General features: G+C 41.1%; 1 protein-coding gene across 1 annotated transcript in view; it reads left to right on the forward strand.

The window, feature by feature from the left end:
* The window catches only part of SRGAP2 (SLIT-ROBO Rho GTPase activating protein 2), a 120,422-nt gene that overhangs the window by 70,438 nt on the left and 37,782 nt on the right, over window positions 1-12,202 (forward strand). The window contains exons 8-10 of the mRNA XM_084220863.1: window positions 1,836-1,934; window positions 2,747-2,944; window positions 10,588-10,672. Of these exons, the coding sequence (XP_084076989.1) occupies window positions 1,836-1,934; window positions 2,747-2,944; window positions 10,588-10,672 (382 nt within the window). The remainder of the gene's footprint in view (window positions 1-1,835; window positions 1,935-2,746; window positions 2,945-10,587; window positions 10,673-12,202) is intronic.

The following is a 12,202-nucleotide window of genomic DNA, read 5'->3' on the forward strand; positions in this document are numbered from 1 at the left end:
AGGATCTCCAGAGGTCCCTTGCAACCCCAAAAAGATTCTGGGAAAAGGAGCAAGTGCTGCTGTTAAATCTGAGCTGATCCTGATCCTTGGCCCTTCCCTGGAGCTGAAAATGCTGAATTAGGTTTAATATTAAGTACAAGTAGGAGATCTGTTAGATTTCCTAGATGTGAGTAGGAAACCTGTTAGATTTCCTGAATGTGAGTAGGAAACCTACCAGGTTTGCTTCAACCCCAAGACAACCTCTGAATTTTGAGATTGGAGAGGTCAATATAAGAAACCTTTTAAATGCTGGTTTTTTTGCAGCATCTGAGTGTGCAAAAATGCTGCTTTTTGCATCCTCCCTGTGAGCCAGGGCTCTCAGAGGACTCCTCATTTTTGGCAGGGCAAACCCCTCTCTTTGATGGGTTTATCAAGATGTGCTTGCTCAGCTGGGAGCTGCTGAAAGTCCCACAAGCTGAAACTGCTTCTGGGTGGGAGCACATGCACAGTGTGACAATTTAGGTCAGTTGGTTCCATTTCCAGACTGTCCCCTGAGCAGGCAGCCTCTTCTTCTGGGCTGGGAATTGCAGCCCCTGCTCCAGGCTCTTTTTTGTCTCTTCCATTTGAAGTGAAACCTTCAGACTGCAAATGACCTTCCCTGGATTTTTATTTTTTTTTTTTTGGTGCTTGTGGTGCTGTGAGATCGTGGGAAGAAAAGGAATTACCTGCAGAGTGTCATTCATTCATTCACTCACTGAATCATTCATCTGGCTGCTCCTCAAGGCTGGAGGAGTGTTTGGAAATGCAGCTGAGGCTCTTGTTGCAATGGTGCAGCAGATTAAACCAGAACATCTGATCCTCTGTGTGCATGGGTGGGATAAAACCCCCAATTTCAATTCTGTCTCTAAAGAAACAGCCTCAGGCAGTGAGGTCAGTGTTTTATGTAGAAAAGCCACACAAAACCCAGAACAAACCTACAGGGAAAAGCTGTCTCAGGCTGTGGAGTGAGAGCATTTCTGAGCAGCTCAGGGAGCCTCGGTGTTCTGTGTCTGTGGCAGGTCCCCAGCCTGAGCTTTTTCATCTCAGCTGCCCTGGGTTCATCCAGGAGTGCCCTGAGCCTGTGCTTGTGCTGTGCAGGTGGTTCAGCTCAGCCACCCCAGCCCCTCCTGCCCCTACCCCAGGATGCCTGGCTGAAGCACTGACCCAAATTCTTGATTTTTTCCATGTGATTTACCCAAATATGTGGCATAAAGCACCTCCAGACTTCCAAAGCACACTTTGAGCTGACACCCCTGAAAGCAGCTGATGTTTTTTAGTTCATCTTTGATGTTGCCATCATCTGCTTGCTGTTCTTCCTCTCAGGGAGGGAGCTGCACTTCTCCTCTGGTTGAAATCCAACTTCCAACCTGGATTTTAAAACCAGATTCAGTTTTAAAGCTCAGCACAAGCACTGAGCTTGTGCTTGTGCTGTGCAGGTGGTTCAGCTGAGCCACCCCAGCCCCTCCTGCCCCTACCCCAGGATGCCTGGCTGAAGCACTGACCCAAATTCTTGATTTTTTCGATGTGATTTACCCAAATACGTGGCATAAAGCACCTCCAGACTTCCAAAGCACACTTTGAGCTGACACCCCTGAAAGCAGCTGATGTTTTTTAGCTCTTCTTTGATGTTGCCATCATCTGCTTGCTGTTCTTCCTCTCAGGGAGGGAGTTGCACTTCTCCTCTGGTTGAAATCCAATTTCCAACCTGGATTTTAAAACCAGATTCAGTTTTAAAGCTCAGCACTTCAGAGAAAATTAGTGTCTGATAAATAAAGGAGTGATTGCAATGCTCTGCTGTGCTGTCTCTCCTGCAGGAGTCTCAGCTCTGTGCCCAGCAGCCAGTCCAGAGCGAGCTGGTGCAGAGGTGTCAGCAGCTGCAGTCCCGCTTGTCCACGCTGAAGATTGAAAATGAAGAGGTCAGTTAAAAAACCCAAAATCAACAACCCCCCTCAGCCACTGCCAGTGGTTGTTGGGCACTGATTGTGGAAGAATCCTCTTGTTGTGATCCTTTTGTGTTGACATTTGTGGTGAAATTCAAGGCTGAAGCGTTTTGTGCGTGAATTGCGGTGTGATCTCACAGGGAAGTTGGGTGTGTGGAGAGAATCTTTTTAAACACCCCCATATCTCTCTTCCCATCCCTACCTTGATAAGACTGGCTGTGTTGCCAGAGTTGAACTTGGATAGCAAAGGGAAAAGGAGGAATTTAATGTTTTGAAGTGAGTTTGCATAAGCTGAGTTAAAGTGATTTTTGTTTGATTGGCTATCCAACATGAGAAGTCAGGAATGGGGATCTGATCTCTGCACCTCTGTGTTCAGGAGCTTTGAGGCAAAATTTGCAACCCCTTTTATGTCCAGAAAGTTAATTCTGGCCTTCAATAAAAATGCAGAGTGCAGCAGAGCCCTGTTTGTAATTAACATTTGATGCCCAGTAGATGCAGTTGCAAAGACAATTAGGGAATCTTGGTTCCAGCTTTCTTTGCTTTGAGGTTAAATTTCTTTCCATCTCCTCCTGAGATCACAACTGAGATCTTGGCAGGTTCAGGGTGCTGCCAGCTCTGTGCTTGCATGGACTGTGCTGCTAATGAGCCAGAATTAATTACAGCACCCAGGGTGTGAAACCAGTAATATCTGTTTATTAGCAAAGTGCTCCGGGGCACTCCCCTACCTCTGTTGTTTACTCACAACATCAAACCTGGAGGTTTTGAGTTCTCTCCTCCTTGCTGGGCAGGTGAAGAAGACCATGGAGGCCACGCTGCAGACAATCCAGGACATTGTCACCATCGAGGACTTTGATGTCTCTGACTGCTTCCAGTACAGCAACTCCATGGAGTCGGTGAAATCCACGGTGTCAGAGACGTTCATGAGCAAACCCAGCATTGCCAAGAGAAGGGCGAACCAGCAGGAGACTGAGCAGTTCTACTTCACTGTAAGGACCTGATTCCTCAGGGTTTAAGAGGGTTTTTTATTCTCTTTTGGGAAATTCTCCCCTGGGAGGGTGGTGAGACCCTGGTACAGCTGTGGCTGCCCTGTTGCTGGAAGTTTCCAAGGCCAGGAGAGGTTTGAACAGCCTGGGATGCCCTGCCCATCCCCTGGGTGATCTTTAGGATCCTTCCCAACCCAGCCCTTTCCATGATTCTGTCATTTTCAGTGAGATCTACTGGGAATTATCCTCACAGCAGAGTGCAAAGTGATGCTCTTTAACAAAAACGCCTCTCTCACTGATTTTGGGCAAGCAGAGGAGGCATGTTGGGGTTTAGAAATGTGTGCTCTCAATTATATGGAAATATTTTGGGATTTCTCTGTTGATTCCAATGTAGTCTGTGGGTAAATTGTGTCAAATTTGATTCCTTCTGCATCTGAAAAGGAGTTTTCTGAGACAGAACTTAATGGCTTGTAAACATGAAATTTCAAAACTAGTGCAAACTGAAAGAATGTTTAGCTCTTGCATTTTTTGTTATCATCTTGCAATTTCAGCCTGCTTAAGCTTTTCATTGAGTCAGTTTTTTTTTTTACAAGATGCTTTTTGCTATTGAATTTCATGCCAGACTGGGTGTCTTTTTCCTACATCAGATTTATGTTAAGCCATTGAATTTGTTTCCAGTTTCAAAATATTTCAGAGTAGTAGATGAAAATCATGGCTCTTACCCTGGTTAATTTGTCATTCCTTCAGTCATCCTTCACCTTCTTCTTCCCAGAGGGGTGTTGCTTGTTAAAAATCTGAATTTTCAGTGCAAATGGCACTAACTTGGCAGGATGGATCATTAGAAAAATCCAGAATTGGATTGAAGGTGAAGGTGAAAGTGGCTGTTGAGAGAAGTGGGTGGAGGAGCTGCTCCAGTTAAGGCAGGATTGACCACCCTGCCCAGGGTTATGGAATTGGGAAAGTGATTTTTAATTGAACTCTGGGCATTTCCTCTCTGGAGAGAGCTGCTCTGAGTTCAGACAGGAGGAGTAATCCAGGGCTGACTTTGGAGGGATATTTCTCCATTTCATGCTGTTGGTGTGGTGTTAGACAGAGACCCTCTTTAAGCAGCCTGATCAGATGCTGGATTGATCTGCTATTGACCAGGCTTATAAATAGCCTTGAGAAGGATTTCCAGCTCTGAATCTCCCAGGAGCAGCTTTTCCAGTGTCTCACAAACCCCTCTGATGGGTATTAATGAGGCTTGAGGGCAGAGCTTTGTGCAGGGGATAAAAAACAAAGTGCAGGACAGAACTGAGGTTTAATTCCCTTTTACCTCGTGATGTGCTGAGTGCTGGGGGTTAGGAACTTCCAGAAAAATGCTGATTTAAAAGAATATTCCATATTAATGTGATTCAAGGAGGAAATTCCATGGGCTGCATTCCTAGGCAGAGCTCTTGGGGTAAGTACAGGGATGGGAATTTAGTGGAAGGATGCTCACTGGAGTGAGTATTTTATTTTTATTATTCCAGTCTGGAGATTATTCCATCTCCAGACTGGAATAATCTGCATTTCCACTGGAAGCACATCCCAGTCCTTGAAGGGAGATGTGAATTCAGGGGAATTTAATTTGTATTCAGGTCCCACTGTGCAGGGGAGGATGGCCCCAGCCCTGAGCTGCTGCAGGTGGCTGAGGCAGGGAAGCAGCAGCGACTTCAGGGAGCCAAAATCCGACCAAAATCCAGCCAAAATCCAGGGATGTGCTGCTGCTGCCATGGTTACAGCCCTGCTTCCCCAGCCAGGGACCCTGGCACTGCCCAGCAGGGCACAGCTGGCACCAGCCCCACCTGGCCACTGGCAAGGGGGGGAATGGTTCCATTCTTCCACCTCCAAACCAGCAGGATTTGAATTTTTAGGCAAAATGTTGGGGTTTTATCTCTGGGAAGAGGAGGAAGCAGAGCAGTGCTGGTTGGGTGAAGTGATTTAGGATTAATGAGGGTTTAATTTTGCCTTAAGACTGGGGGAAATGGGGGATAAAATCCTGCTGCTCCTGAGCCCTGCAGCTGGCTGCTGATCCTGTGAATCTTGAATTGGGATTCAGCTGAATGCCTGGTATGGAATTATTCTTGGAGAGGGGAGAGAGAGAGGAAAAACTGCAGGAAAATCATTTCATTTTCCTGACTGGAGATGGATCAGCATGTGGAGCAGGGGCAGAAATATTTTTTTTCTGTGTCCCAGACAGGGAGGAAGGCTTGGTCTGGTTGGGTTCTGCTTCATCCCACGTGCAGCTGGTTCTGCCTGGGAATCCTGCAGGATTTGGGCTCAGGGATGCCAAATTTCTGGGATTTGGGCTCAGGGATGCCAAATTGCTGGGATTTGGGCTCAGGGATCCCCACCTTGCTGGGGTTTGGGTTCAGGGATCCCCAGTTTGCTGGGGTTTGGTTCTGCCTGGGAATCCTTCAGGATTTGGGCTCAGGGATGCCCAATTTGCTGGAGTTTGAGTTCAGGGATGCCAAATTTCTGGGATTTGGGCTCAGGGAAGCCAAATTTGCTGGGATTTGAGCTCAGGGGTGCCCAGTTTGCTGGGATTTGGTTCTGCCAGGGAATCCTGCAGGATTTGGGCTCGGGGATCCCCAGTTTGCTGGGATTTGGGCTCAGGGATGCCAAATTTGCAGAGATTTGAGCTCAGGGATGCCAAATTTCTGGGATTTGGGCTCAGGGATGCTCAGCCTGCTGGGTTTGGGCTCAGGGATCCCCAATTTGCTGGGATCTGGGCTCAGGGATGCTCAACCTGCCGGGATTTGGGCTCAGGGATGCTCAACCTGCTGGGGTTTGGGCTCAGGGATCCCCAATTTGCTGGGGTTTGGGCTCGGGGATGCCAAATTTGCTGGGATTTGGTTCTGCCTGGGAATCCTGCAGGATTTGGGTTCAGGGATCCCAAATTTGCTGGGATTTGGGCTCAGGGATCCCCACCTTGCTGGGATTTGGGGGTGCAGAATGCTCCTGGCTCTGCCTCCCAGCTGATCTTCCCCTCTGAATTGTCACCCTGCCCAAGTGAGGGGACTCAGATGTTTCTGCTCCTTTGTTCTGGCTGCTTTTAACTCCAGCTGTGCTCTGCCCCAAATGAAATCCTCAGGAGTTCTCCTGTAGTTTGATGATTTCATTTTCCCCTTTGTCTGTTTTTATTACACCAAAAATCCAGGGTTAATGGATCTTTGTCATTCACTGAGAAAAGCCTGAAGCTTTATTTTGTAATTAATTTTTTTTTTTTGTTCATCAGCATCCTTGCAACAGGCAGGGAACAGAATGTTAGGCATGAGGAAACAGTAAAAAAAAATTAAATTCTGCAGTGGATGGGAACATTTTTTCTGCTTTAAAGCAACCCCTGGTACCTGTTGATGTTTTTAATGACCTCAAAGCTTGCAAGTCCCAGCAGGTGCCTCTGCCCTGCCCTGCCTGACCCACCTTAGGCTGGGCTTAAGTGTTTAGATCTGCTTCAAAGGGGAGCTTAACTCTGCCAGGAGGAGCTGATCTGCTGATCTTGAAGCTTCTGTTTGCAGCTGAGCCTTCCAACCCTCCTGTCCTCTAACCTGTGACTCTGAGGCTCCCCAGAACCAAATTTATCCTCAACTCCCCCCTTCAGACTGGTTATTTTTGCAGCAATATTATTATTATTATTATTATTATTATTATTATTATTATTATTATTATTATTATTATTATTATTATTATTACTACTACTACTACTATTATTACTATTATTACTATTATTACTATTACTATTATTATTATATTTACATTACAGCTTCTATTTATATAGTTCATATTATATTACTATAGTTATATTATTTATTACTGTTTTATTTTATTTTTTTAAATTTTCTTCATATTTTCTTCTCCAAAAATTGAACTGATTGAGCAAAACACAGTCAGGTCTTGGCAAACAAACTCTGCAGGGAAATTCCCCCCCAAAAAAATGCAATTCATTTTTTGAGGGCGCTTCCTGTTTTCATCCAAAACAACAACAAAAAAATTGAAATATTAATAAAGGAAGCAGGAAATGCTGAGACTTTCCAAAGGGACTTAATTCTTGTGAAATGTTTCTTTCCTTGTTGTCAAGCCAGGGGACATAAAACACAGGATTTTGGCAGTTAATTAAAGCCATTTTTGTTTGTTGTGTCAGGGCTGGGCAGCCCTCAGGGGGAGCTTCCTTAGTTCCTGGAAGGTTTTCCCTCACCCTCACTACTGCTTATATATATATATTAAAAAAACCCCAAAAAACTCAAAAAAAAACCCAACCAAACAAACAAATAAAATATATAAAATAAAAATGAAAATAATTTATATAAAATATAAAAATTCGATTTAATATATATTTAATATATATTAATATAATATATATTTTATATTTTAATATAATAATATATTGTTGTTTTATATTATTTAGTATTGTTATGAATAGATTTTTATTTATATATAGCTATAATAAATGTCATATATTATACATGTAAAATATGATATATTATATTTATATAGAGAATGTATTATATAATATATTTATAAATAGAATCAATATTTATGTACATATTTATATATTGATAATATATATTACATATTTTTATTTTTAAATTATTTATTTATTTTATATATATTTTTATATATTTTTTAATATATTTTTATTTTTTATATATATTTTTAATATATATATTTATTTGTTTATATATTTATTTATATATTTATATATATTTATATTTATAGTATAGATATTATATATTTTAATATCATAATATATTATTTCGTATTGTTATGAATAGATTTTTATTTACATATAGCTATAATAAATGTCATATATTATACATGTAAAATATAATACATTTTATTTATATAGAGAATATATTATATAATATATTTATAAATAGAATCAATATTTATGTACATATTTATATATTGATGATATATATTACATATTTTTATTTTAAAAATTATTTATTTATTTTATATATTTATATATATATTTTATATATTTTTATTTTTTATATATATTTTTATATATATTTATTTATATATTTATATATTTATATTTATAGTATAGATATTATATATTTTAATATCATACTATATTATTTAGTATTGTTATTAATAGATTTTTATTTATATATAGCTATAATAAATGTCATATATCATACATGTAAAATATAATATATTATATTTATATAGAGAATATATTATATAATATATTTATAAATAGAATCAATATTTATGTACATATTTATATATTGATGATATATATTATATATTTTTATTTTTAAAATTATTTATTTATTTATGTATTTTTATATATATAAATATTTCTCTCTCTCTATATATATATATATATATATTTCTCTCTATATATATATATGGCTGAGCTCTGAAGATCTCTCAGGATTCTCTGTGATATTTGCAGTTTGTGGTTTTAAATGCAAGCATGTCCCATTTCTGATGTGGATAGCAGAGTACTTCACGTGCTGCAGCTCGGTGAAGATAAATAAAACTGCTCTGAGCTGCAAGATAAGAGATGAAAGAACTAAATAAAAAATAAAAACCAGCATTTTCAAAGCTGTGGGAAATCAGGGAGCAGTGGGGAAAACCTTTGTGGCTGTGCAATATCCCAGTGCCAGAGCAAAGGTGAACTTCAATAATATCTTTATTTATTTTGTCCTGTGGATCATCCAGCACACAGGGTTTGACAAGTAAAGTGGGGTGAGAGAGGTTAAGTGAGAGAATAAGCACGGGAGCAGCCTTTGAGCTGGTTCAGACAGACTGAGTGCATCCCACCCTGCCTGCCCAGGGAGCAGGGCAGCTCCTCTGGTGGCTCCAGAGATGCCAAACATTCCCTGATCCCAGGGAGCAGCAATGGAAATGGCCCTGCAGGTGGAGAATAAACAGAATTGCAGAATTGTGGAGGTTGGAAAAGGCTGGGCTCAAATATGAGTGGCCTGAGCTTTGGACTTGCCCAGATACTTAAGCCAGGACTTAGTTCATGCTTTAACCAGTTATTGTCATGGTAAATTCAGTGTCACATTAAATTCAGTGTCATTTTGTAAATTCAGTGTCATTCAAGAACTGTCAATTCAGTGTCACACTAAATTCAGTGTCATTTCTATAACTGAAATTCAGTGTCATTCTATAAATTCAGTGTCACACTAAATTCAGTGTCATTTCTATAACTGTAAATTTGGTATTACTCTTTAAATTCAGTGTCATTCTCTAACTGCAAATTCAGTGTCACTCTGTAAATTCAGTGTCCCTCTAACTGTAAATTCAGTGTCACTCTGTAAATTCAGTGTCCCTCTAACTGTAAATTCAGTGTCACTCTGTAAATTCAGTGTCACTGTAAATTCAGTGTCACACTAAATTCAGTGTCACACTAAATTCAGTGTCCCTCTAACTGTAAATTCACTGTCATTCAGTAACTGTAAATTCAGTGTTACACTAAATTCAGTGTCATTCTTTAACTGTAAATTTGGTATCACTCTGTAAATTCAGTGTCATTCAATAACTATAAATTCAGTGTCACTCTGTAAATTCAGTGTCATTCAATAACTATAAATTCAGTGACACATTAAATTCAATATCACACTAAATTCAGTGTCATTCAATAACTGTAAATTCAGTGTCACTCTAAATTCAGTGTCACTCTATAACTGTAAATTCAGTGTCACTCTGTAAATTCAGTGTCATTCTGTCACTGTAAATTCAGTGTCACACTAAATTCAGTGTCACTGTAAATTCAGTATCCCTCTAACTGTAAATTCAGTGTCACAGTAAATTCAGTGTCATTCCATAACTGTAAATTCAGTGTCACTCTAAATTCAGTGTCATTCTAAATTCAGCATCTTTCTATAACTGTAAATTCAGTGTCACTGTAAATTCAGTGTCACTCTGTGAATTCAGTGTCATTCAGTAACTGTAAATTCAGTGTCACTCTAAATTCAGTGTCATTCTAAATTCAGTATCTTTAACTGTAAATTCAGTGTCACACTAAATTCAGTGTCACTCTGTAAATTCAGTGTCACTCTAAATTCAGCATCATTCTATAACTGTAAATTCAGTGTCATTCTAAATTCAGCATCATTCTATAACTGTAAATTCAGTGTCACACTAAATTCAGTGTCCCTCTAAATGTAAATTCAGTGTCACTCTGTAAATTCAGTGTCACTCTAAATTCAGTGTCACTCTAAATTCAGTGTCACTCTAAATTCAGTGTCACTCTGTAAATTCAGTGTCACTCTGTAAATTCAGTATCCCTGTAAATTCAGTGTCACTGTAAATTCAGTGTCACACTAAATTCAGTGTCACTCTATAAATTCAGTGTCACTCTATAAATTCAGTGTCACTCTAAATTCAGTGTCACTGTAAATTCAGTATCCCTGTAAATTCAGTGTCCCTGTGAATTCAGTGTCACACTAAATTCAGTGTCACTCTATAAATTCAGTGTCCCTGTGAATTCAGTGTCACTCTGTAAATTCAGTGTCACTCTATAAATTCAGTGTCCCTGTGAATTCAGTGTCCCTGTAAATTCAGTATCCCTGTAAATTCAGTGTCCCTGTCCCCAAGTTCACAGCCCAGCCCCCCAGCCTTGCTCAGAGAGCAGATTATCCCTCACCATCCTCTTTTCTCCACAGAAAATGAAGGAGTACCTGGAGGGCAGGAACCTCATCACCAAGCTCCAGGCCAAGCACGACCTCCTGCAGAAGACCCTGGGAGAAAGTGAGTGTGCATCCCCCCAGGAGCAGAGCTCTGCCCAGCCTGGGCTCCCTCTGAGCTCCTCAGCCTGGATTAGTGATGCCCTGGCCATGCTGATGGTTTATTCATTCATTAATTCCTCTAATCTGCATCAGGGAGATGAGTGCTGGGCACCAAAATGCTGAATGAGGCGTTGGTGTGCATTTGTGTGCTGCTCCCTCCTTCTCACCCATCCTGGGGGGGCCAAACCTGCTGATCTTTTCATCAATTCAGAATTTTTAGCCTTCATTTGTCTTCCTCTCCTCCTTCACACCCATCCTGGTGGGCTCTGAAGGGCTAAACCTGCTGATTTACTGATCAATTCAGAATTTTTAGCCTTTATTTGTGTTCTTCTCCTCCACATCCATCCTGGTGAGCTCTGAAAGGCCAAACCTGCTGATTTCCCCAGCAATTCAGAATTTTTTGCCTTCATTTGTGTTCCCCTCCTTCACACCCATCCTTGTGGGCTCCTCATGATCCCTCTGGGGCCAAACCTGATTTACTCAGCAATTCAGAATTTTTAGCCTTTATTTGTGTTCCTCTCCTTCACACCCATCCTGGTGGGCTCTGAAGGGCCAAACCTGCTGATTTTTTCATCAATTCAGAATTTTTTGCCTTCATGTTCTTCTCCTCCACACCCATCCTGGTGAGCTCCTCATGATCCTTCTTAGGCCAAACCTGCTGATTTACTGATCAATTCAGAATTTTTAGCCTTTATTTATGTTCTTCTCCTTCACTCCCATCCTGGTGGGCTCTGAAAAGCCAAACCTGCTGATTTACTCAGCAATTCAGAATTTTTAGCCTTTATTTGTGTTCCTCTCCTTCTCACCTGTCCTGGTGGGCTCTGAAAGGCCAAACCTGTTGATTTTTTCATCAATTCAGAATTTCTTGCCTTTATTTGGCTTCCTCTCCTTCTCACTCATCCTGGTGGGCTCTGAAAAGCCAAACCTGCTGATTTTACTCAGCAATTCAGAATTTTAAGCCTTTACTTGTCTTCCTCTCCTCCACACCCATCCTTGTGAGCTCTGAAGGGCCAAACCTGCTGATTTACTGATCAATTCAGAATTTTTAGCCTTCATTTCTCTGGCAGTTTGGCTGCTCCTCACCCCTGTGGCTTCAACCCAATGTTGAGCCCAGGCTTTTGTCAGAAGAAGCACAAACAAATTTCAGAGCATGTGAAATATGTTGCCTGTCCAGAGGGCATCACTCAGGGGGCAGCAGCCAGAACTGAATATTCAGAAGCAGAACAAAGGCAGATTTCTTTCCCTTCATGGCATGGGCAAATCCTGTTGGCCAAAAACCACTTCAACTTTCCCAAGTTTCCATAGAAACCTGCCTGCCTTGTGTTTGCAGCTGGGCAGCCCAAATGTCAGGTCAGGAGTGGCTCAGCTCAGCCCTGGCTCGTGTCAGAGCAGAGCTGTGGGGCTGAGCTGGACTCCCCACAGCTCCTGGGGTGCAAATCTGGGTGGAAACTCAGTTTTGAAATCCTCTGCTCCCAGTTTGAGAATGTGCTGG

This window comes from Fringilla coelebs (genome assembly GCF_963513975.1).
Source record: "Fringilla coelebs genome assembly, chromosome: 23".
Lineage (NCBI taxonomy): Eukaryota > Metazoa > Chordata > Aves > Passeriformes > Fringillidae > Fringilla > Fringilla coelebs.